This window comes from Oscarella lobularis, chromosome 12 (genome assembly GCF_947507565.1).
Source record: "Oscarella lobularis chromosome 12, ooOscLobu1.1, whole genome shotgun sequence".
Classification (NCBI taxonomy): Eukaryota; Metazoa; Porifera; class Homoscleromorpha; order Homosclerophorida; family Oscarellidae; genus Oscarella; species Oscarella lobularis.
In genome coordinates, this window is record NC_089186.1 from 2,666,803 (window position 1) to 2,689,216 (window position 22,414).

Here is a 22,414-nt window from a genome sequence, read left to right on the forward strand (position 1 = left end):
TGCTGAGATGCCACTGACCCACTTCAAACCCTCCCTCCCACCCCCTAGGTCGCTGTCAGTGTACATGTTCCGTCTGGCTCAAAGAGGGAACAGTGGCAAAACGTGCAATCAGCTTGGGTGCAGTAAGAGGACTCTCCGCCCTTATGGGTACGCCTACACCACACAGGCCCAAGGGAAGTACAAACCTGGATCTTCTGCCTCGTCGGTAGTGTCAGGCCATTTTTGCTATGGCCGGCCTCCATCGGTGTCGTCATTGCCGGTGTCGTCATCATGTCATTGTCGTAACAGCCTAAAGGGCAATAATTAATTGATTAATTATTTATGCGTCGTGACGTCATTACCTTCTACGTGGACCCTCGCCCGGATGTCGGCTGTTGACGTCACGGATGAGATGAGGTCATCGTCGTCGTAGCCTAAAGAGCAATAATTATTTAATTAATTATACGTTGTGACGTCTTTACCTTCTACGCGGCCGAGGCCCGGATGTCGACTGTTGACGTCAGAGGTGAGATCAATGTCGACAGATGTTTCTCCGTGTCCATCTATGACACATTATATAGAACAATGAAGATGTGTGAAGTGGAGGCGTTGCTTACGTTCATGGACGTCGCGCGGCTTGACGATCGGCCGGTTTGCTCGGCTTTGAAGGGGGATCGCCGTCGCTTTTCTAAAAAAACGAATATCGCGTTAGTCGCGCGGCCGGGAAAACGGAAGTCGCGCGGATTGAGCTCTTACAGGCGAGCGGAGGCGCCGCGCTGCGCGATCCCGTTCGTGCACGTCATCGCGCGCCGAGGCGCAACGATCTGAAAGAAAAAAATCGATCGATCGCGCGGAAACGCGAAAACGGCGTCGCAGATCACTTACCGGCGTGCGATCGCGTTGCGCTGGTGTCGTCGCGCTTCGGGGCGCGATCCTTCGCGAAGGATCGCGGGGAGTTTCTGCAGAAAAAGGCGCGATTTAGTTCGTGAATGAAATCGCGCGATGGTTGGCGCTTACCGGAAGTCGCCGAAATCCCCGCCCGCTTGACTGTCGAAGGTTCCGCCGCGAGGCGGACGCCTTTCTCGGCCGCCCCGAAGACGACGACGAGCGGAAAACGCGATCACGGCAGACATGGCGCCTGCTCGTAGAAAAGTTCGGCCGAGAATGACTGAAACCGGCGAATTGTAACCCGGATAAGAATGACGTGTGCGCAGCGAGAGCCAATCAAAATCGAAATCGTGGACACGCCCGCTGGGCAAGTTGGGGCGGTTTGACCGGTTCCGGACAAAAACGCGGGAACCAATGGTTGTGCAGATCACGTGGATCACGAATGACGTACCAGTACGCGGTAGCGCGCTAGACCCACGTTGCCATGGCCGACGATTCACAGAAGCAGCAAGAACTGAGCGACGAAGAGGTCGTACGACAAGAAATACAGAAGAAAGTGATTGCAGCGTTTGATATCTTTGATCACGAAGCGAACAAAACGGTCGACGTGAGGTGAGGCCCCGTTGGGGGAAACTTGCGCGAATCGAGCGACTCTCTCGCCGTACAGAGAAATTGGAACGATAATACGATCCCTCGGCTGTTGTCCAACCGAATCAGAACTACACGATCTAATATCGGAGGTAAAAAACGTTAATTCTGGCCTATTTTTGTGATAAGCGCGCAATCGAAGGTGGAAGAAGACGAACCTACGGGCTTTATTCGCTACGAACGCTTCGAACCAATGATGATACGCGTTCTAATGGAAAGAAGGTCAACTAATACGCGCCCCCCTAACACATGTATAAAAAAGAGAACCTTATTTAGATATCGACCTGAAAACGAAGATCAGATACTAAAAGCCTTTTCCGTAAGAAAGCTCCAAAAATTGCCTAATTTAATTAATTAATTAATTTAATTAAGGTTTTGGATGAAGAGAAAAAAGGGTATTTGACTGTTGAACAGTTGACTAAGTACATGACTGAAGAAGGTTGGCTAATTTAATTAAATTAATTGTCTCACCTTTCATGATTTGATTTTTCAGTGCCAGAGGAAGCGTTTTCTCAAGATGAACTCGAAGAAATGCTCCAAGCATCCGTAGACCCCGAGAAACACGTGATTTACTACAAAGACTATGCATCATTAATGACAGTAGATGAGACAGCATAATAGAATTATCTCGAAAATAGATACATTGTCGCGCGCGCGCGCGCGCGCGCCCATTTACGCAGCTGATTTTCCTCGGCGCGCCTTTGCCGCTTTGTAGCGCGCCTCAGCTGCAGCGTGACGTCGTCTCTCATCCTCCGTTTCAAGAACAAGTTGCGGAACAGGTACAGGACGTCTTGTCTCGCGATCCAATGACACAAACGTAAAATAGGCGTTTGTTGTCATTTTTTTCCCGCCTGTCACGAGATTCTCTGAAATGACAGCCACTTGAATAATCATTGATCTTTCGCTCGTGAAAATGAGTCGTCCGGAGACGGTGACGACTTCCCCGCGAAAAGTCGGCTTATAGAAATTGATAGCGTCAATGGAAGCAGTCACAACGGACGTCCGGGCATGTCGAAAGGCAACCATACCAGCTACAGTATCCATAAGCTTCATAAGGACCCCACCTTGAGCCGGACCATCAGAAGAAACGCAATCAGAAGGACTTACACCGTGACTCAAAGACGAAACCGAATAGGAGACACTATATTGCTTAGCATTCATCCTAGTCATCTCTAATAAAGAAAAAATATATAAGATAAATATTTATGTGCACGTGTACATACCTGATGCATCAAAGTCCATATCTCGATGCGGGGGCGTTTCCCTATCTTGTTTCTGCATTAGATACATTTCGCGACCGTGACGCTCTTCTTCGTCGCTTAGTTCCGGCACGGGCGGAACGGGCGCCGCTTTCCACACTCCTTCCCTTGTCGCTTCGAGCGGAAATGCGACGTACCATAGCGTCGCGCGATTCGTCGTTTCCTTGCGCGCGCGCATTACGTCTTCGCTTTCCACGTGCACGGAGACCATGAGCGAGTGCGCGGACGCGTAGGAGACGGATGCGTGAACTAGAGCTACGTTACCGATGTGCATTGGACGTAGAAAGTCGACGTGTTCGAGTCGCGCTAGGCCTGTTGTGACGGGGGACGTTGATTGGGCGTTTCGGAGTGTGTTGCAATGGCGTGTGGCTGATATCCAGCCTGCTTGTTCGATTAGTTGGAGTATCGTGCCGCCGTGCACGTTTCCGCCGAGGTTTGCATCGTCTGGATGCATTAGGCGGCTCACTTCGACGCGACTGGCCATCTGGGAGAAGGAGAGACGGCGTAATGAGGAAAGAACGTTGCGGAAACGCATATCTTTACAGTCCCGGATAAACTAAGCATGCTGTTCTAATATCCGTATTTTTGGCAATAGTCATTGAATTTTTCGCGTAACTTGCAGCTATTCAAATCGTAGTCAGACAATGAATATGTGTGCTGAGGTAGACTGAGCCTCTCCTTCTGTTGTTCTTGAAGAAATTCTTCAATTATTTCATCATTTGTATCCGTGTGTTTCCAAGCGAGAAATTTTGCAATAGTACGACACGTCCCTATCTTGTCCTCTTGCAACTGCCTATAGTGGATGTCAATACTATCGTTGTATTGGCTCGATTCCTGAAGTAATCTTTGATAGATTGTATATAAGTAATCAGTGACTGCTCTTCCTATAGCAGCCCGATCTACTTTCCATAGCATTCCCTTTTGAACTTGAGCAAATAGAGAGCATAAAGAAGCAGCAACGTCGACTGGATCTCTATGCATTCGTACAAATCGAACACCAGGGAATTCCTTACGTATGAAATCAGTGAACCAAGTGTAATGAGGCGCTTTGAGTACAAATGTCTTCTCGCTCTCGTCTCCCCCATTCAAATGGAATATCAGTTTCATATCTCTATGATACAATTTCCAGGAATTTTGCACGAAATCGCTATCCTGCAGAGCTAATTTAAATCCCCCGTGCAATTCTCCAATCGTATTCGAACTGAAAGACGAAAAGAACAAATACTTATTGAGCACTTGAACGCATTCGTCCGGAGCATCAGCCGCAACATAATGAACATTTTGAGGAAGCCCAATACCAAGCCAAGACATAACCTTCAAACCCTCATTATAACCTCGAGCCAAATCACGTCTAATCCTCGCCTTGATGACGTCACTTTGCTCTAGAGCATTTCGATCGTGAAGTGACCACGTTTCGACGAAATATTGTTCGACTAGACTAAAATATCGTACGTGTGGATATAGAGACAATAGGCGTTGCATAAGCGTTGTTCCACTTCGAGGAGGACCAATAATAAATACTGGCGCCTTCATGGATATTCTATTTGTGTGATTCAAGTATTTAGCAGCCAATTTGTCGTACGTCACCGTCGCCGCGATTTCTTCTGAGATGATTTTTTCTAGGAGTTTGCGTCGACTGTGACGAATATTTCGATTTGAATTTATTGTGAGGATGACATTGGTGAGTAGTCGTCTCCACGAAGGATTTGTCTTGAGATTTACGTGACCTTGGGCGAGTGATTCCGCTTGAGAAATCAATCGATTTTCGTCGAGAGAAAATCTGGAAAATCCAAAATATTCAATTATAGTAAAGAGAGCATCGGAGACTAAATAGAAGAGTCGTTGAAGAAGAGAAAAGACGACTTGAAGCCAAAACGGAAGTCGCATGATGAGAGTCCACGTGAAGAATGACGTTTTTATACTGTGACGTCTTCTTTTGAGAGAGAGGCGAGGGTGGGAGCGTGCGCTAAGCCAACATGTCTTCCACGAGCGACGATCGTCAAGTCGTCTTCTTTCGCAAAACAGGACGTCGCCAGAACGTTCGTCGACGAAAGGCGAGTTCTTCAGACGAAGCAGAAACGGAGGAACGCGAAAGCGCGGCGATCGTCGCCGGGCGAAAGCGAAATCGAACCGAAAACGATCCAATGGTGCAAAAAACGGAGACGAAACGCGAAAAGAAGCAGGTGACAGTGCAATTCAAGTCGGAACGTTCAGCCAAACGCGAAGGCCCGGATGACATGGGCGCAACCGCAGAATACAATCTCGATACGGAAAAAGATCGCGACGCCGAAGCGATAACGGAACGCTCGATGGAAATCAATAAAGAACTAAAAGAAAAAGAAGACGACGACAAAATCTATCGAGGTATAAATAATTACCGTAAATACATCGAACCACGTGACACGTCGGCGGGAAACGCCGGCAAAGGGCAAACGCGTCGCGGACCGATTCGCGCGCCGACGAATATTCGTAATACGGTCCGTTGGGATTATCAGCCGGATCTGTGTAAAGATTATAAGGAGACGGGGTTTTGCGGTTTTGGGGATAGTTGCAAGTTTATGCACGATCGCGGAGACTATAAGAGCGGTTGGCAACTTGAGAGGGAATATGAACAGAAGTCATACGGGAAACAAGGGGCACGTGATTATGAGGTCCCGGATAGTTCGGGTGACGATGACGATTTGCCGTTTGCTTGCTATATTTGTCGTAAGCATTTTACGACGCCTGTTGTGACGAAGTGCGGGCATTATTTTTGCGAGGGATGCGCGTTGGGGCACTATCGCAAGTCCACGCGTTGTTTCGTTTGTAATATGCAGACGCATGGGGTTTTTAATCCGGCGCGCGAGCTCGTTGCGAAAATAGCAAAGAAAGAGAAGGAAGCGGTGGCTGGACTTACGAATGCATAGGACAATGTTGTTTGGTTTGGGGCGGGTTAATAAATAAATTGCACTCACGTGATCATCTTACTGTGGCGTGGCTTTGTTGGATCCATAAAAAGCGTCCATATAAAAAGTAATAAAAAGTAAGAACATAGAAAACAATAGAAATACTTTTACCCATACAGTTCGTCAAATTTCATTTTAATGAGTCTACGGTTGACGCCCACCTCCTTAAACAATTTAAGAAGCTTACCTACTGTTGGGGATTTTGCCCCTTCGCTCCACGATTTGAGAACTTTGAACATGCGAGTGACGTTAGAGCGAGTGGAGTCGCCAATCTCTTCGAGATCCTCTAAGTCAATGCCAAGGACAACACCAATTTCTTCCCATTTTGATCCTTTGACAACGGCGCATGTTCTCATCAAATTTTGGGGTACCAATTCGTCATCAGAGGGAAAAGCGTCTAAACGCAGACTATTTATAAAATAATATTTTCTACAAAGGGCATACCAGGATTGCAACTACTTTCAGGATTCGCTGAAGCGACCATCGGCTACAGGCAAAGTAAACTAGAGAAAAGAAACCTAGAATCTATCTAAATAGATTACTTTGGAAGCATCCTCTTTGATGGTCACCAAGTCTACGTCATCCCGCACCATTCTATGGTCAGAGGGAAAGGAATCTAAACACAGACCATTTATTAATATTTTCCACATAGCCTGATAGGGCATACCAGACTTGAAATTTGCTAAGGAGACCATAGGCTAAATGAAAAGTAAACCAGAGAAAAAAGAACCTCGCTATCTAATTACCTGAGAATCTACTTCTTCAATGATCACCAAATCTCGAACACGAGAATCATTGCGTTTCTCTGGTCGAGTTGAAAACAGGATGTGATCAAAAGCCTTGTCGTTGAGCTTCTGATCCACTTCGCTGTACGAGTAAATGGCCGGATCTTCGTCGAGTCGTCGGAGATGAGAGCTGTCTAAATAGAACCAGTCTAGAATGACTCCAGGGCTCCGTTCATCGCACGCCGTCGCGACCATCGCTTTCAGCTCAACTAGGAACTCTTTTGCTACTTTATGAGAAGCACTCTTCTTGCTTGACCAGCGAAGGATAATGTCAATGCAACAGTGCTCCTTCTTTATTGCTGATTCAATGAGGCACTCGACCTTCTTGTCTTCGACGATTCTCACCAATTTGACGCCGTCTTTCCACGCGTCATGACTCGTATTGGCCATGCGAGAGCAGCGAGATTGGAAGAGAGCGAATGACGCAGGTGAAATGATGTCGACGCAACGGGCGCACTCGTATCGTTGGCCGCAATACACGTCAAACATCGCATCTTCAACCCAGGCGTCGCGAGGAATTGAGTCAAGAAGAAGAGCCGGTATTTGATAGACTCCAGGCCTGCCTTCAACCGGAATGCAGAGTTCGAGGTAGAGAAGAACTTCAATTGCTTCGTCAACTGTCGCCACGAATGGAAACAGATGACCCTTTTGCTTGAGATGATTTTCAAATGCTCTCAGAGCCGATTCCATGTCTTCCCTTGATGCCATGGCCGATTTTCTGGCTGGCATGGAGACGACAAAATAGGGCGGTGCGAGTAGCGGACCGATGACGTTATGACAAAGCCAAATAGGTCGAACGCAAATTTGACGACCAAGATTAATAATCTATATTAATTAAAAAACAATAGCGTATAATAATGATTACAGAACTCACTATTCCGGACGAGTCAAGATATTCAACGGCCACTTCTTTCTCGTCGTCACTCAACGTGATGCCAACTTCTTCAGCAACCCACTTTTCGAATTCTTCGGTGGTCAGGAAATAGGCCAACGGTTTCGTTCTCTTCTCGTCTGGAAGAGAAAGATTCTCCTCTATGGCTTGGCACAATTTAGGAACACTTTCGGCTGTCTGTACACAAGAGAAAGGAAATCGTAGGATGGCCAAAGAATCTCAGTTCTTACCTTGAGCATTTCTTCGCGAATTTTTTTCAATTTTAATCGGCAGTCGTTCATGCAAGCTGATTGGCTCTTGCTACAATCCATTTCGATCACGTGTGAAATTTTGAACGTGTCTCCGACTTCTCTCTGAAGAACTTTGACGATTTCTTTCAGCTGAAATCTCACTTCACTGCCTTCCTCATTGAAACCAATGAGATTGAAAATGACGACAAGGTGAATGAGCGATTTTTCGTCAGACGAAAGCGTTCTCATTGAAGCCTTGGAGAACGCACACCAATATCGGCCTTTTTCTAGAAGACAAAGAACGATTTTTGACGTCATCTTCTCTTTCTCCCGAACGGGAAGAATGAGATTGAACATTGTATTTGATTGGCGGAAGAAGAGCCCATGTGCGCTGTGGAATGTGGGTTGGGCACCAAAGTCCCACCATGATCCTTTGCCAACTTTCTCATTTTCACAATTATGGATATCAACCCCGGGTGTACGATCTTTTTCTTTGGGTTGGGGTTGATTGAGTTGAAGAAGAGAAATCACGTACGTCGTTTTTCCCGCCATTTCGTCCCCAACCACGCACACTTTAATCGAATCCGGAGGAACTTTTTCTCTTTGAAGAACGGAAAATCGAGCGGCGTCCTATTAAATAATTACATACGGGAATTGAATAAAAATGATGACGTACGTAATGCTGTCGAAGGTGAGCTCTGATTTGACCATTACGTGCTACTTCATAAGGTATCTTTCCGTTCTAAAATTCACGTTTATAGATTCTCTTTAATTTCCAAGAAAAACTAGTCACTATGTCTTGGCACGTGACGTCACAACCCTTCTCAATCAATAGATCGATAATTGATTTGTCTACGCTTGAATATGATTTGTCTACGCTTGAATATCTCTGTGCAACCATATGCAATGCATTTTGTTTGTTCTACAAAGAATTGAATTGAGAACGAGTGATGAATGAGAATTCTGACTAACCCAACCACCTCTTGCAGAAAGATCAGCTCCTAATTCAATTAGTTGCTGAATGACAATAAAAGAAGAATGATAATGACATGCTTCCAATAAGGGTGTCCTTCCCTCCTAAAAAAGAATTGCCAAACAAAAAATGCAAAAATATCCTAAGAGTGCAACCTTATCAACAGAATTGATATCAAAGCCTTTGTCAATGAGAAGATATTGAAGAACATCTTTCACTTCATCATCTTCACACTCTGAGGGACGGGTGGCATAAAACAAAGCCGTCTGCCCTCTCTAAATAAAAAAGACGGCGATTTGTTGATTGACTTTGTAGCAAATAAACATCTCACGTGATCTTGTGCTTGACAGTCCGCTCCTTTTTCACCCAAGTAGCGAACTATCGCTGAACGATTGATGGAACTTTGACACGCCAACATAAAAGGCGTTACGCCACCCTGAAGATAAAATAAGAATAAAAGTATCACAAGTGAAATCTACTAACCTTGTTGACGCTATTGATATCAGCGTAGCGTTCCACGAGCCACTTTACTCCAAAAATGTTTCCACTGGAGCAGGCACGATGCAGAGGAATCTCCCCACTCTAGTACAAATATTGCACATGTAGCAAACAAAAGCACATCATATATCACGTCATTAGTAGCGTCGATACACAATCCCTTTTTATTGAAGAGATAATGAAAAATCTCGTTTGCTTCTTCGTATGACGAAAATTGATTTTGAGCTGCCCAAACCTATAAATCAAAAGTTATGGTTGCGAGAGCGGGGGTTGATATCAATTTTATTACAATATCATCTGGTGACAAAATGCAGCCATGTTCTTCGAGATAGACCATTTTCTTCATTGTGTCAATGAAACTTGCACAGGCATAAGAATATGGCGTACGTCCAGCCTAAAAAAGAGTGATGAGTGAAACCATGTCAAATCAATTCCAAGTCATACAATGCCTTCCGCGTTGACATCTGCACCGTGATTGACGAGCCATTCAACGCCAAAAATATTTCCCCACTCGCACGCACAGTGAAGTGGGCGGAGTCCACCCTGCATCCACGCATCAATTAATTTACCAATCCAAAACGTATTCATACGTATTCTGATTCCTTCTCAATGCCTTGATTATTTTGATCAAGCGCATAACTGAGCCATTCGTTGGCTTCCTCTGCCGTCTCAAACTGTCTTCCCGCCACGTAGTGAATTAATGAAAACTCCAAGTGGTACTAACGAAAAGGAGAATACAATGGTGTACAGCGATCAAAAACGCGACCATTCCATACCTGATCAGATTGAAATCCTTCTTCCGTAGAAAGAAAAAGGCGCAATTTATCCTCATTCGCGATTATCGTGGCCAATCGATCGATCGTAGAACGAGCGGACGATGTCATTTTCGTCGCCTTGCAAGCGATTCGACGACTTCTTTTGCTTCTTTCGGCGAAGAGACTTCTCAAGATGCCGCGCATGCGCACGAATGACAAATCTGATTAATAACTAGAGAATGATGGCCTGGTGTTGGCCATCATGAACAGCCTCCCACCGCTGACAGTACGCGAGCGCCTTAGATAATGTGACGTCATAAAATTTCACTTTATTATATATTCACGCTGTTGTACGTATATCACAGTCTTGCAGCTCAGTCCTACGCACATGCTCTATGTACATACATAGAGCTCATGTTTAAGTTCCTAATTAGGCGTTCTCTGATACTGGTTTTGAAGTTTATTGTCTGGCGTACTGATTATTCCCCGAACACCAGGGCGCGCGCGGGCGAAGCCCGCGCGCGTCCTGGTGGGAGGGGCTCTCAAACGTGATCGGGCAAAATCGGAAAGTGTGTGTGTGTCTGTCTGTCTGTCTGTCTGTCTGTCTGTCGGTAACGCTCACGTCATAATCGCTCTTAAACCAATCACACACACAGGTCCCTTTATGACATCACATTCATTGTGATGTCATACTCTCCCGTATAATAAACAAAATGCTACTGTACCGAAAAAGGTGACGTCACAGTAGATAGTAACCCCGGATTATGTTCAATAGTTTGCAGCATAGATATAACAGTACTGTTATATCTATGGTTGCCACAAAGGATAAATAAACATAACGGGAATGCAGTAAAGGAGCACGTTGGGTTTGTCGTGCTGCGAGCAAAGCTCGCAGCACGCAAACCCAACTGCGAGCGGCCACTGCGAGCTGATAATGGGCCTCTTGACCGAAGGGCTGAGGTTGCGGTAGGGAGGTGTAGCTCTGGGTCACATAAGAGGTCAAATTAATTGTAGGTTTTTGCGGAAAATAAGGCATGCCAACTAACGTTGTTAGGCAGTGTGATGCACATAGGCTTTTTCTAAAATTAGAGTAAAAGGAATTAGATAGCGTGCTGAGGGTGTTCGGGGATCCCATGATGGCTCGCAAAAGGCCATCATTATCTAGTTTAATAAGGAGCTAGCGGACAAAAAGAAGTTAATGTACAGAAAGCGTATTCTAAAAATAGGGTCCTGAAGAACAAAGGGAAAAAAGGATAATAAGGCAAAAAACGTTGATGTGTGTCCATCTATTCTACAAGTGCCAGCAGCAGCCTACCCCTTTAGCGTGCGTTCTTTTCTCGGCGCAGGCAAGAATGTTTTCCGAGGGAGAAATGACAAATTAGCCTAGTTCACGAGGATCTTTGGAAATTTTGAAAGAATTCATTGATATCAGTGGGAGCAGATCCACTTGAAAAAGCCGCGGGAAAGTCCATCATTGCATCAATGTCGCCCGTTCCAATGGCACTTCCGCCTTCGGGGCTTTGGATACTTCCTGTCGCACTTTGGGGACTCAGAGAAGTGCCAAAGAACGCTGTCGTCATTTCGGCGCTGTCACGAACCGCCGCTTTAGTCGCTTCTGTTTTAAGCAAATCTTAAAATTAAAATAGAAAAAACAATACTACTGTAATTAATTAAGGTATTTAATTACAACGGAAGATTGTGATGCTGGTGTTGCAACGCTCTCTGTTGTGGCAACAGAACTTCCGCCACCAGAACTGAAGTAATTGATATTCGAAAAATACTTTATATTGACTAATTTTAATTACCCTCCGGGAATTGTGACTGAAAGAATCGTCGAAACGTAGTCGGTATTTTTAGAATTCGAATCAACTTCAATGTCATATGTCACATAGGAAAAAGTGACGTCAGAAAGTGATCTCACCTCGCAATGGACTATAATATTGACCAAACGCTGTATTCTTGGGAATATCTGGATAAAGAAATTGCAATTGTGGAAGATCGTGAATTCTAATAGAAATCTTATCTCAATCTTATACATATAATAAAAGAGGTGTCTTACCTGTCTGCTAGAGAACGAATAGCAAAGTCTTTTGCCCACCACGGCTGTAGATTCCACACTTGACGTTCTCCTTGATCGTTATCTGCGACCCAAGCCACCGTCACTCCGCCCACTTCAGAGTCACTAAAACGAAGGAGAAACGTTCCGGGTGGACGACTTTGAAGGAGTTCTTGAGCCTGTTGTTTCGTCACAAAACCAAGAATCAATCTAGAGAGAAAAATCAATAAATTTGGGGCGGATAAATTGTTTTTTTCTTACCCGTCTTGCCATGGACTGAGTAAGTGACGTCGTACGAGATCCATGATTCCGTAGAACCATTTCCCGAATGTGAAATTTCGTCCGGGAAGTTGGTCTAAAGAATATTGAAAATATCTCTAACCATACAGTTCTTCAAATTTCGTTTTATAGCACTTTGACTGATGTCACGCGTAGAGTACCACGCCTCCACGATATACATAAAAACCAAGTAAAAACCTCATAAGAAAAAGTTACAAAGAATCCCAGTTTGACCAGCAAGCCACCCACAAAGTAAAAAAATAAAAAATACTGAAAAGACAGTCTACTTACGTGAGCACAGTTGTTCATATTTTTTTTGAATAACGTATCGTCCGACGCCCACCTGATCAAACAACCCCAAAAGTAGGCTTACTTTTGGCGCGTCTGCTCCCTTCTTCCACAACTTCAGCGCTTTAAATCGACGAGCGACGATGCCTTTCGTCTTTTCACAAATGTCACGAAGATCGTCGTCGCAGATGTCAAAAAACATACACATGTCGTCCAGATCTGTTCCGTCGACGGCAGCGCACGCTTTAAGTAGAGAATCTGACACCGGATCTTCATCAGCGGGAAAAGAACCTAAACGAAGAAATTAAAACAGACAGTGTCTTTCTGACAGAGCTCTTACCTGAAGCGGAACTAGTCTTCTCAGCTACAATAATCACCAAATCTCTGACAATACAAAAGATCTTTTTTTCTGGTCGAACGGAGAACAGTTTGTCATCAAGAGCCTTGTCATTGACCTTTTGATCGACATCCTTCGATGAATAAATAGCCGGGTCTTCGTTGAGTTCTTTGAGATGAGAACTGTCCATATAGAACCAGTTGAGAATGACTCCCGGACTTCGTTCGTCGCACACTTTAGCGATCTGTGGCTTCAGTTCGTCGACGAATTCCTTCGCGACGACTTCACAGTCGTCTTTCCTCGACCAGCGGAGGACGACGTCGATGCAGTGATGCCCTTTCTTTCTGCCCATTGTGATAAGACAGTGGATCATTTTGTTACCGGCGATCTTTACTAATTTGAAGCCGTTCTTCCACGCTTCGTAGCTCACGTCGTCCATGTGATAGCAACGAGATTGAAGAATGACGAACGACGACGGAGAGATGATATCGACCGGCTTAACGCACTCGTATCGTTGGCCACGATACACGTCAAATTCCGCATCTTCAACCCACGTGCCGTCCGGAATGGAATCGTTGAGAAGAGCGGGTATTTGATACACTCCAGGCTTGCCTTGGACCGCAATGCAGAGTTCGAGGTAGAGAAGAACTTGAATTGCTTCGTCAACTGTCGCCACGTACGGAGACGGATGTAGAGTATGAAAAACCCTCAGAGCCCGTTCCATGTCTTCCTTTGATGCCATGGCCGATTCTTTGGTTTGCGTGAAGATGGCAAAATTGGGCGGAGCGAGAATTGGACCAATGACGTTGCGACAAAGCCAAATGGGTCGAACGCAAATTTGACGACCAAGATTAATAATCTAAATTAATTACTCGATTATTTAAACTCGTAAAATTATTTATTAATTACTCACTATTCCGGACGAGTCAAGATATTCGACGGCCACTTCTTTCTCGTCGCCACTCAACGTAATGCCAACTTCTTCAGCGACCCACTTCTCGAATTCTTCGGTGGTCAGAAAATAAGCCAACGGTTTATTTCTCTTCTCGTCTGGAAGAGAAAGATACTTCTCGATGGCCTGGCACAATTCAGGAACATCTTCTGCCGTCTGTACATAGGGAAAAGGAAATTGAAGAAAGGCCAAAGAATTTCATTCTTACTTTGAGCATTTCCTCGCGAATTTCTTTCAATTTTGCACGACAGTCCTTCATGCTATCTGATTGGCTCTTGCTGCAATCCAGTTCGATCACGTGTGAAATTTGGAACGTGTCTCCGAATTCTCTCTTAAGATCTTGGACGATTTCTTCCAGCTGAACTTTCAGCTCAGGGCTCGCCTCCTCATTGAAATCAATGAGATTGAAAATGACGACGAGGTGAATGCGCGAATTTTCGTCAGACGAAAGCTTTCTCATTGAAGCCTTCGTAAACGCACACCAATATCGTCCTTTTTCTTGAAGACGACGAAAGATTTCTAACGTCATCTCTTTATCTCGAACAGGAAGAATGAGATTGAACATTGTATTCGATTGGCGAAAGAAGAGACCGTGTGCGCTGTGGAATGTGGGTTGGGCACCAAAGTCCCACCACGATCCTTTGCCAACTTCCTCTTTTTCACAATTATGGATATCAACCCCGGGTGTACGATCTTCTTCTTTGGGTTGGGGTTGATTGAGTTGAAGAAGAGAAATCACGTACGTCGTTTTTCCCGCCTTTTCTTCCCCAACCACGCACGATTTAATCGAATCTGGACGAACTTTTTGTCTTTGAAGAACGGAAAATCGAGCGGCGTCCTGTTAAAATAATTACCTACGGGAATAGAATCAAAATGATGACGTACGTAATGCTGTCGAAGGAGAGCTCTTGTTTCACCATCTTCAGCCACCTCATAAGGTGTATTTCCGTCCTAAAATTCACGTTTATAGATTCTCTTTAATTTCCAAGAAAAACTCGTCACCTTGTCTTGGAGCGTGACGTCACAACCCTTCTTAATCAATAGATCAATAACTGATGATGCATCTTCTGAATAGCTTTTTGCAACCATATGCAATGCATTTTGTTCGTTCTACAAAGATTTGAATAGAGAACGATTGAGAAATGAGAACTCTGACTAACCTTATTTCTGACAGAGACATCAGCTCTTAATTCAATTAGTTGCTGAATGACAAGGAAAGAAGGATGCTCATAACATGCGTACAATAAGGGTGTCGTTCCCTCCTAAAAATAGGATTAACAAACGAAAATGCAAAATATCGTAAGTATGCGACCTCATCAACAGAATTGATATAAATGCCTTTCTCATTGACCAGATATTGAAGAACATCTTTCACTTCGTTATCTTCACACTCTGAGGGGTTATAGGTGGCATCAAACAAAGCCGTCTGCCCATTCTGAATAAAAAAGACGGCGATTTGATGATTAAGTTTGTAGCAAACAAACAACATCTCACGTGATCTTTTGCTCGACAGTCCGCTCCTTTTTCACCCAAGTAGCGAACTATCGCTGAACGATTGATGGAAATTTGACACGCCAACATAAAAGGCGTTCTGCTAAACTGAAGATGAAATAAGAATAAAAGTGTCACAAGTGAAATCTTCTAACCTCATTGACGCTATTGATATCAGCGTTGTGTTCCAAAAGCCATTTTACTCCAAAAATGCTTCCATACAAGCAGGCACGATGCAGAGGAGTGGCCCCATACTATTACAAATATTGCACATGTAGCAAACAAAAGCACATCATGTATCACCTCATCAGTAACGTCGACACTCAATCCCTTTTCATTGACGAGATGATGAAAAATCTCGTTTGCTTTATCAGATGAGGAAAATTGATTTTCAGCTCCCCAAACCTATAAATGAAAAGTTATTGTTGCGAGAGAGGGGCTTGATATCAATTCAGTTACAATGTCAAATGATTGCAAAATGTAGCCATGTTCTTCAAGACAGACCATTTTCCTCATTGTGTCAATAGAACTTGCACTGGCATAAGAATATGGTGTACGTCCATTCTAAAAAAGAATGATGAGTGAAACAATATGAAATAAATTCCAAGTCATACTCCGTCTTCCACGTTGATATCTGCACCGTGATTGACGAGCCATTCAACGCCAAAAATATTTCCCCACTTGCACGCACAGTGAAGTGGGCGGAGTCCCTGCATCCACGCATCAATTAATTTACCAATCAAAAACGTATTCATACACTTGAGTCCATTTCAATGTCTTGATTCTTTTGAAGAAGCGCATAAGCGAGCCAATCATCGGCTTCCTCCGCCGAATCAAACTCTCTTCCCGCCACATAGTGAATTAATGACAAGCCATCTTCGTACTAACGAAAAGGAGAATACAATGGTGGTGCAGCGATCAAAAACGCAACCATTTCATACCTGCTCAGATCGAAATCCTCTCTCCGTAGAAAGAAAATGGCGCAATTCATCCTTATTACTCTTCGCGATTATCGTCGCCAATCGATCGATCGTGGAACGAGCGGACGATGTCATTTTCGACTCCTTCCAGCGTCGCAATACAAGCGATTCGACGACTTCTTTCGTTTCTTTCGGCGAAGAGACTTCTCGAGATGATACGCATGCGCAGGAATGACAAAACCTCATTAGATTAATTACAAGAAGGAGCTAGCAGACAAAAAAAAGTTAATGTACAGAAATCATATTCTAAAAATAGGGTCCTGAAGAACAAAGGAAAAAAGGATAATAAGGCAAAAAACGAAGATGTGTGTCCATCTACTCTACAAGTGTACCCCATTAGCGTGCGTTCTTTTCTCAGCGCAGGCAAGAATGTTTTCCGAGGGAGAAATGAGAAATTAGCCTACTTCACGAGGATCTTTGGAAATTTTGAAAGAATTCATTGATATCAGTGGGCTCAGATCCAGTTGAAAAAGCGACGGGAAAGTCCATCATTGAATCAATGTCGCCCGTTCCAATGGCACTTCCGCCTTCGGGGCTTTGGATACTTCCGGCACTTTGGGGACTCAGAGAAGCGCCAAAGAATGCCTGGGTCATTTCGGCGCTGTCACGAACCGCCGCTTTATTTGCTTCCGTTTTAAGCAAATCCTAAATTTAAAATAGAAAAAAATCCTAATTAATTAATTAAGGTATTAAATTACAACGGATGATTGTGATGCTGGTGTTGCAACGCTCTCCGTTGTGGCAACAGAACTTCCGCCACCAGAACTGAAATAATTGATATTCGAAAAATACTTTATTGACTAATTTTAATTACCCTCCGGGAATTGTGACTGAAAGAATCGTCGAAACGTAGTCGGTATTTTTAGAATTCGAATCAACTTCAAAACGTCATATGTCACATAGGAAAAAAGTGACGTCATAAAGTAATCTCACCTTGCAATGGATTATAATATTGACCAAACGCTGTATTCTTGGGAATATCTGGATAAAGAAATTGCAATTGTAGAAGATCATGAATTCTAATAGAGAAACGATACATAATCTCTCATCCTATATATCTAATAAAGGTGGAGGTGTCTTACCTGTCTGCTAGAGAACGAATAGCAAAGTCTTTTGCCCACCACGGCTGTAGATTCCACACTTGACGTTCTCCTTGATCGTTATCTGCGACCCAAGCCACCGTAACTCCGCCCACTTCAGAGTCGCTAAAACGAAGGAGAAACGTTCCGCGTGGACGACTTTGAAGGAGTTCTTGAGCCTCTTGTTTCGTCTCAAAACCAAGAATCAATCTAGGAAGAAAAATCAATAAATTTGGGGCGGATAAATTGTTTTTTCTTACCCGTCTTGCCATGGACCGAGTAAGTGACGCCATACGAGATCCATGATTCCGTAGAACCATTCCCAAAATGTGAAATTTCGTCCGAGAAGTTGGTCTTTGTTGAACGCTTGCCGCGAGAGAACTCGCGAATTCTGATCCTCAGCGGATGCTAACACAATTAATTAAAAAGATTTTTTAATAAAAATTCGTATTAGGAGTGGGTGAAAACGTACGTGCGGAGTGGAGAGCTTTTTGGCTTAAATATTCGACATTTTAAGCGGATAATTCTTCAAAGCCAGACTAAATCCATTCTCCAGGGAACGTTAGATCAAAAGGGGATCATCCTCGACTAAAAAGAAACGAAGACGTCGTCGGATTTGGACTTAGAGTGCGTAAGTGTGTACGTACGGGCTTCAGAGAGAAAGAGTTATTCGAAATAAATGTTGCTTTAGCGTTGGGCGACGATCATTGTCAACTTCTCTCATTTTTCTTCGTCAGATTCTTTTCTTTCGTCGTCGTTCCACTGTCGTCGTTATCGTTCTTCTTCTTGCGTTCGATCTGATTGGCGAGTGACGTCACATATGATCGAATGAGGCTCGATGCGATGACGCTGTCCAAACTCGCTCATTCGAAGCACGCGAGACGTCCGACGCACTCCAACGTTTGCATAGTCGATGCGTGACGGCTGAGGATGTCGACGACGCTTCGCCTATTGACTGATTCCTCGCTTTTCGCCCTTTTTCTCGCTGAGTGCGTGCGCTAAAAGGTGACGCTCACAAACCAGTAAATAACAGAGTAAATAACAATTAAAAGCAAACAATACTAAAATGTAGGAAAAAGGGAAGAATATCTAGGAATGTCCAAAAAGTTTCTCGTATGATTTTTTGATAGCATCTCGGCCGATATTAGCGATCTTAAGAAGTTGTAGAAATTTTCCTACTGTGAGTGTCGGCGGTTTCTTCCACCGGTTCAGAACTTCCTGTCGACAAACCATGCTTTCGCTTTGGCTTTTTCTGATGTCAGAACGATCGTCCTGGCTAATATCTAATGCAACACTCATTAGTTCCCAATTAGCTCCGTCGATGACAACGCAAGCTTTAAGTAGAGAATCTGACACCGGATCTTCATCGGCGGGAAAAGAGACTAAACGAAGAAATTAAAAAGCTTTTCTTTATGACAGAGCTCTTACCTGAACCGGAAGTAGTCGTCCCAGCTACAATAATCACCAAATCTTTGATACGACAACGCTTCTCTCCTTCCGGTCGAGCGGAAAATAATTTGTGATTGAGAGCCTTTTCGGGGTCTTTCATCTTCTTATCAACTTCACTTGACGAATAAATGGCCGGGTCTTCGTTGAGTTCTTTGAGATGAGAACTGTCTATATAAAACCAATTGAGAATGACTCCCGGACTTCGTTCGTCGCACGCTTTAGAAATCATTGATTTGAGCTCGTTGAGGAATTCCCTCGCGACGGCTTCACAGTCGTCTTTGCTCGACCAGCGGAGGACGACGTCAATGCAATGGTGGCTCATCTTCGCGTCCATTGTGATGAGACACTCGACTTCTTTATCTTCGACGATCTTTATTAATTTGATGCCGTTCTTCCACGCTTTGTGTCTCACGTTGGGCATGTGATAGCAACGAGATTGAAGAATGACAAACGACGATGGAGAGATGATATCGACCGGCTTATCGCACTCGTATCGTTGGCCACGATACACGTCAAATTCCGCATCTTCAACCCACGTGCCGTCCGGAATAGAATCGTTGAGAAGAGCGGGTATTTGATACACTCCAGGCTTGCCTTCCTTGCCTTCGATCCAAATGCAGAGTTCGAGGTAGAGAAGAACTTCAATTGCTTCGTCAACTGTCGCCGCAAATGGAGACGGATGACCTTTTTTTAGCTCGAAAAGATTTTCAAAAGCCCTCAGAGCCCGTGCAATATCTTTCTTTGATGCCATGGCCGATTCTCTGGTTTGCGTGAAGACGGCAAAATTGGGCGGAGCGAGAATTGGACCAATGACGTTGTGACAAAGCCAAATGGGTCGAACGCAAATTCGACGACCAAGATTAATAATCTAAAATTATTTACTTAAACACGTAAAATTAATTAATAATTACTCACTATTCCGGATGAGTCAAGATATTCAACGGCCACTGTTTTCTCGTCATCACTCAACGTGATTCCAACTTCTTTAGCGACCCACTTTTCGAATTCTTCAGTGGTCAGAAAACAAGTCAACCGTTTCTTTCTCTTCTCGTCTGGAAGAGAAAGATACTCCTCAATGGCTTGGCACAATTTAGGAACACCTTCTGCCGTCTATACACAGGGAAAAGGAAATCGTAGAATGGCTAAAGAACATCATTCTTACCTTGAGCATTTCTTCGCGAATTTCTTTCAATTTTGCTCGACAGTCCTTCATGCTATCTGATTGGCTCTTGCTGCAATCCATTTCGATCACGTGTGAAATTTTGAACGTGTCGTCGAATTCTCTCTGAAGAACTTGGACGACTTCTTTCAGCCCACATCTCAACTCAGGACCCGCCTCCTCATTGAAACCAATGAGATTGAAAATGACGACGAGGTGAATGAGCGATTTTTTGCCAGGCGAATGCGTTCTCATTGAAGCCTTGGAGAACGCACACCAATATCGTCCTTTTTCTAGAAGACGAAGAACGATTTCTGACGTCATCTTCTCTTCCGCCCGAACAGGAAGAATGAGATTGAACATTGTATTTGATTGGCGGAAGAAGAGACCATGTGCGCTGTGGAATGTGGGTTGGGCGCCAAAGTCCCACCACGATCCTTTGCCAACTTCCTCATTTTCACAATTATGGATATCGACTCCGGGTGTACGATCTTCATCTTTGGGTTGGGGTTGATTGAGTTGAAGAAGAGAAATCACGTACGTCGTTTTTCCCGCCTTTTCGTCCCCAACCACGCACACTTTAATCGAATCTGGAGAAATTGTTTCTCGTTGAAGAACGGAAAATCGAGCGGCGTCCTATTAAAATAAATACATACGGGAACTAGATCAAAATGATGACGTACGTAATGCTGTCGAAGGAGAGCTCGCCTTTCACCATCTTCAGCCAACTGATGAGGCGTGTCTCCGTCCTAAAATTCACGTTTATAGATTCTCTTTAATTTCCAAGAAAAACTCGTCACCTGATCTTGACACGTGACGTCAACACTCTTCTCAATCAATAGATCAATAACGGATGCGTCTACTCCGAAAGGGCTCTGCGCAACGATATGCAATGCATTTTGTTTGTTCTACAAAGATTTGAATAGAGAACGATTGAGAAATGAGAATTCTGACTAACCTTATTTCTGACAGAGACATCAGCTCCTAATTCAATTAGTTGCTGAATGACAAGGAAAGAAGGACCATATATACATGCGTACAATAAGGGTGTCCTTCCCTCCTAAAAATAGGATTAACAAACGAAAATGCGAAATATCGTAAGTATGCGACCTCATCAACAGAATTGATATCAATGCCTTTCTCATTAACAAGATATTGAAGAACATCTTTCACTTCGTCATCTTCACACTCTGAGGGACGGGTGGCATGAAACAAAGCCGTCATCCCATACTGAATAAAAAGACGGCAAATTGTTGATTGAATTTGTAGCAAATAAACAACATCTCACGTCATCTTTTGCTCGACAGTTTGCTCCTTTTTCATCCAAGTAGCGAACTTTTGCTAAACGATTGATGGAACTTCTACACGCCAACATAAAAGGCGTTCTGCCATCCTGAAGATGAAATAAGAATAAAAGTATCACAAGTGAAATCTTCTAACCCAGTTGACGCTATTGATATCAGCGTGGTGTTCCCCAAGCCATTTCACTCCAAAAATGCTTCCATCCCTGCAGGCACAATGCAGAGGAGTGTACCCATTCTATTACAAATATTGCACATGTAGCCAAAAAAGCACATCATATATCACCTCTTCTTCAATAGCATTGACACTCAATCCCTTTTCATTGACGAGATGATGAAAAATCTCGTTTGCTTTATCAGATGAGGAAAATTGATTTTCAGCTGCCCAAACCTATAAATCAAAAGTTATGGTTGCGAGAGAGGGGCTTGATATCAATTTTATTACAATATCAGATGGTGACAAAATGTAGCCATGTTCTTTGAGATAGACCATTTTCTTCATTGTGTCAACGGAACTTAAACAGGCATGAAAATATGGCGTACGTCCATCCTAAAAAAGAGTGATTAGTGAAACCATGATATGAAATCAATTACAAGTCATACATTGTCTTTCACGTTGATATTTGCACCGTGAGTGACGAGCCATTCAACGCCAAAAATATTTCCCCACTTGCACGCACAGTGAAGTGGGCGGAGTTCAGACTGCATCCACGCGTCAATAAATTTACCAATCCAAAACGTATTCATACCAAGAATGATTCCTTTTCAATGTCTTGATTCTTTTGCACAATCGCATAACTGAGCCAATCATCGGCTTCCTCCGCCGAATCAAACTCTCTTACCGCCATATAGTGAATTAATGACAAGCGGGGATCGAACTAACGAAAAGGAGAATACAATGGTGTGCAGCGATCAAAAACGCAACCATTTCATACCTGCTCAGATCGAAATCCTTCTTCCGTAGAAAGAAAATGGCGCAATTCATCCTCATTTCTCATCGCGATTATTGTGGCCAATCGATCGATCGTAGAACGAGCGGACGATGTCATTTTCGACTCCAATAGTCTTCCAGCGTCGCAATAAAAGCGATTCGACGACTTCTTTCGTTTCTTTCGGCGAAGAGACTTCTCGAGATGATACGCATGCGCAGGAATGACAAACCTTGATTAGATTAATTACAAGAAGGAGCTA

General features: G+C 43.9%; 8 protein-coding genes across 9 annotated transcripts; 2 read left to right on the plus strand and 6 right to left on the minus strand.

Annotated features, from left to right (window-relative positions):
• Positions 1-44: 44 nt before the first annotated feature.
• On the minus strand, positions 45-1,203 carry LOC136194023 (uncharacterized). Its single transcript, XM_065983028.1, has 7 exons — positions 997-1,203; positions 865-938; positions 736-803; positions 597-667; positions 462-542; positions 342-413; positions 45-289 (listed from the first exon to the last, which is right to left on the minus strand). Exons 3-7 carry the CDS (start codon positions 780-782, stop codon positions 45-47), a joined length of 516 nt encoding a protein of 171 aa, XP_065839100.1. The 5' UTR covers positions 783-803; positions 865-938; positions 997-1,203.
• A 145-nt stretch (positions 1,204-1,348) lies between these two features.
• On the plus strand, positions 1,349-2,168 carry LOC136193728 (dynein regulatory complex protein 8-like). Its single transcript, XM_065982680.1, has 6 exons — positions 1,349-1,479; positions 1,535-1,607; positions 1,658-1,737; positions 1,792-1,834; positions 1,888-1,954; positions 2,009-2,168. Exons 1-6 carry the CDS (start codon positions 1,352-1,354, stop codon positions 2,131-2,133), a joined length of 516 nt encoding a protein of 171 aa, XP_065838752.1. The 5' UTR covers positions 1,349-1,351; the 3' UTR covers positions 2,134-2,168.
• LOC136193721 (cytosolic acyl coenzyme A thioester hydrolase-like) lies at positions 1,830-4,663 on the minus strand. 2 transcript variants are annotated; one of them, XR_010671425.1, is made up of 3 exons: positions 2,739-4,663; positions 1,987-2,687; positions 1,830-1,856 (listed from the first exon to the last, which is right to left on the minus strand). XR_010671425.1 is itself a non-coding variant. In XM_065982672.1 (2 exons), the coding sequence occupies exons 1-2, from the start codon at positions 3,307-3,309 to the stop codon at positions 2,188-2,190; spliced, it is 1,071 nt and encodes a 356-aa protein (XP_065838744.1). In that variant the 5' UTR covers positions 3,310-4,663; the 3' UTR covers positions 1,969-2,187. The 2 variants fall into 2 exon arrangements, 1 of the variants encoding a protein (XP_065838744.1); XM_065982672.1 differs by lacking the exon at positions 1,830-1,856 and having other exon boundaries at positions 1,969-2,687.
• A 70-nt stretch (positions 4,664-4,733) lies between these two features.
• Positions 4,734-5,718, plus strand: LOC136193723 (E3 ubiquitin-protein ligase RNF113A-like). The gene has a single exon (XM_065982674.1). It carries the CDS (start codon positions 4,751-4,753, stop codon positions 5,678-5,680), a length of 930 nt encoding a protein of 309 aa, XP_065838746.1. The 5' UTR covers positions 4,734-4,750; the 3' UTR covers positions 5,681-5,718.
• Positions 5,719-5,752: 34 nt separating this feature from the next.
• On the minus strand, positions 5,753-10,040 carry LOC136193712 (death-associated protein kinase dapk-1-like). Its single transcript, XM_065982659.1, has 18 exons — positions 9,874-10,040; positions 9,688-9,816; positions 9,542-9,640; positions 9,387-9,491; positions 9,231-9,332; positions 9,083-9,181; positions 8,931-9,035; positions 8,755-8,874; positions 8,599-8,703; positions 8,420-8,548; positions 8,303-8,368; positions 7,627-8,256; positions 7,379-7,573; positions 6,466-7,329; positions 6,387-6,417; positions 6,262-6,335; positions 6,164-6,206; positions 5,753-6,116 (listed from the first exon to the last, which is right to left on the minus strand). Exons 1-18 carry the CDS (start codon positions 9,979-9,981, stop codon positions 5,827-5,829), a joined length of 3,294 nt encoding a protein of 1,097 aa, XP_065838731.1. The 5' UTR covers positions 9,982-10,040; the 3' UTR covers positions 5,753-5,826.
• Positions 10,041-11,482: 1,442 nt separating this feature from the next.
• LOC136193715 (death-associated protein kinase 1-like) lies at positions 11,483-16,379 on the minus strand. Its single transcript, XM_065982665.1, has 19 exons — positions 16,197-16,379; positions 16,013-16,138; positions 15,870-15,965; positions 15,715-15,819; positions 15,559-15,660; positions 15,411-15,509; positions 15,259-15,363; positions 15,077-15,199; positions 14,925-15,026; positions 14,767-14,874; positions 14,650-14,715; positions 13,973-14,602; positions 13,726-13,920; positions 12,816-13,671; positions 12,170-12,766; positions 11,912-12,118; positions 11,774-11,859; positions 11,658-11,721; positions 11,483-11,606 (listed from the first exon to the last, which is right to left on the minus strand). The coding sequence occupies exons 1-15, from the start codon at positions 16,308-16,310 to the stop codon at positions 12,471-12,473; spliced, it is 3,123 nt and encodes a 1,040-aa protein (XP_065838737.1). The 5' UTR covers positions 16,311-16,379; the 3' UTR covers positions 11,483-11,606; positions 11,658-11,721; positions 11,774-11,859; positions 11,912-12,118; positions 12,170-12,470.
• A 104-nt stretch (positions 16,380-16,483) lies between these two features.
• LOC136193725 (signal transducer and activator of transcription 5B-like) lies at positions 16,484-18,289 on the minus strand. Its single transcript, XM_065982677.1, has 8 exons — positions 17,962-18,289; positions 17,787-17,902; positions 17,575-17,722; positions 17,318-17,524; positions 17,169-17,254; positions 17,050-17,113; positions 16,934-17,000; positions 16,484-16,880 (listed from the first exon to the last, which is right to left on the minus strand). The coding sequence occupies exons 3-8, from the start codon at positions 17,616-17,618 to the stop codon at positions 16,641-16,643; spliced, it is 708 nt and encodes a 235-aa protein (XP_065838749.1). The 5' UTR covers positions 17,619-17,722; positions 17,787-17,902; positions 17,962-18,289; the 3' UTR covers positions 16,484-16,640.
• Positions 18,290-18,337: 48 nt separating this feature from the next.
• Positions 18,338-22,359, minus strand: LOC136193714 (death-associated protein kinase 1-like). Its single transcript, XM_065982664.1, has 15 exons — positions 22,159-22,359; positions 21,973-22,101; positions 21,827-21,925; positions 21,669-21,773; positions 21,510-21,614; positions 21,363-21,461; positions 21,211-21,315; positions 21,033-21,152; positions 20,881-20,982; positions 20,723-20,830; positions 20,606-20,671; positions 19,926-20,558; positions 19,679-19,873; positions 18,743-19,631; positions 18,338-18,696 (listed from the first exon to the last, which is right to left on the minus strand). The coding sequence occupies exons 1-15, from the start codon at positions 22,270-22,272 to the stop codon at positions 18,404-18,406; spliced, it is 3,162 nt and encodes a 1,053-aa protein (XP_065838736.1). The 5' UTR covers positions 22,273-22,359; the 3' UTR covers positions 18,338-18,403.
• Positions 22,360-22,414: the final 55 nt, after the last annotated feature.

Coding starts and splice junctions, on each gene's coding strand:
- LOC136194023 (XM_065983028.1), bottom strand. CDS start 782: ATGACGTGCACGAACGGGATCGCGCAGCGCGGCGCCTCCGCTCGCCT. Junction 543..596: donor GCCGCGCGACGTCCATGAAC/GTAAGCAACGCC, acceptor AATGTGTCATAG/ATGGACACGGAGAAACATCT. Junction 414..461: donor GGGCCTCGGCCGCGTAGAAG/GTAAAGACGTCA, acceptor ATTGCTCTTTAG/GCTACGACGACGATGACCTC.
- LOC136193725 (XM_065982677.1), bottom strand. CDS start 17,618: ATGGATCTCGTATGGCGTCACTTACTCGGTCCATGGCAAGACGG. Junction 17,001..17,049: donor TCAGTCACAATTCCCGGAGG/GTAATTAAAATT, acceptor CAATTATTTCAG/TTCTGGTGGCGGAAGTTCTG. Junction 16,881..16,933: donor CAGCATCACAATCATCCGTT/GTAATTTAATAC, acceptor TTTTAAATTTAG/GATTTGCTTAAAACGGAAGC.
- LOC136193723 (XM_065982674.1), top strand. CDS start 4,751: ATGTCTTCCACGAGCGACGATCGTCAAGTCGTCTTCTTTCGCAAAACA.
- LOC136193721 (XM_065982672.1), bottom strand. CDS start 3,309: ATGCGTTTCCGCAACGTTCTTTCCTCATTACGCCGTCTCTCCTTCTCC. Junction 2,688..2,738: donor TATGGACTTTGATGCATCAG/GTATGTACACGT, acceptor TTTCTTTATTAG/AGATGACTAGGATGAATGCT.
- LOC136193714 (XM_065982664.1), bottom strand. CDS start 22,272: ATGACATCGTCCGCTCGTTCTACGATCGATCGATTGGCCACAATAATC. Junction 20,559..20,605: donor CTCTCCTTCGACAGCATTAC/GTACGTCATCAT, acceptor TTATTTTAATAG/GACGCCGCTCGATTTTCCGT. Junction 19,874..19,925: donor TTCGCGAAGAAATGCTCAAG/GTAAGAATGATG, acceptor CCCTGTGTATAG/ACGGCAGAAGGTGTTCCTAA.
- LOC136193712 (XM_065982659.1), bottom strand. CDS start 9,981: ATGACATCGTCCGCTCGTTCTACGATCGATCGATTGGCCACGATAATC. Junction 8,875..8,930: donor ACTGTCAAGCACAAGATCAC/GTGAGATGTTTA, acceptor TTTTTTATTTAG/AGAGGGCAGACGGCTTTGTT. Junction 8,549..8,598: donor TTTCTGCAAGAGGTGGTTGG/GTTAGTCAGAAT, acceptor AATTCTTTGTAG/AACAAACAAAATGCATTGCA.
- LOC136193728 (XM_065982680.1), top strand. CDS start 1,352: ATGGCCGACGATTCACAGAAGCAGCAAGAACTGAGCGACGAAGAGGTC. Junction 1,738..1,791: donor CGCGTTCTAATGGAAAGAAG/GTCAACTAATAC, acceptor AACCTTATTTAG/ATATCGACCTGAAAACGAAG. Junction 1,955..2,008: donor TAAGTACATGACTGAAGAAG/GTTGGCTAATTT, acceptor TTGATTTTTCAG/TGCCAGAGGAAGCGTTTTCT.
- LOC136193715 (XM_065982665.1), bottom strand. CDS start 16,310: ATGACATCGTCCGCTCGTTCCACGATCGATCGATTGGCGACGATAATC. Junction 15,966..16,012: donor ACATTGAAATGGACTCAAGT/GTATGAATACGT, acceptor GCGTGGATGCAG/GGACTCCGCCCACTTCACTG. Junction 13,672..13,725: donor ATCTTGACTCGTCCGGAATA/GTGAGTAATTAA, acceptor TAATTAATTTAG/ATTATTAATCTTGGTCGTCA.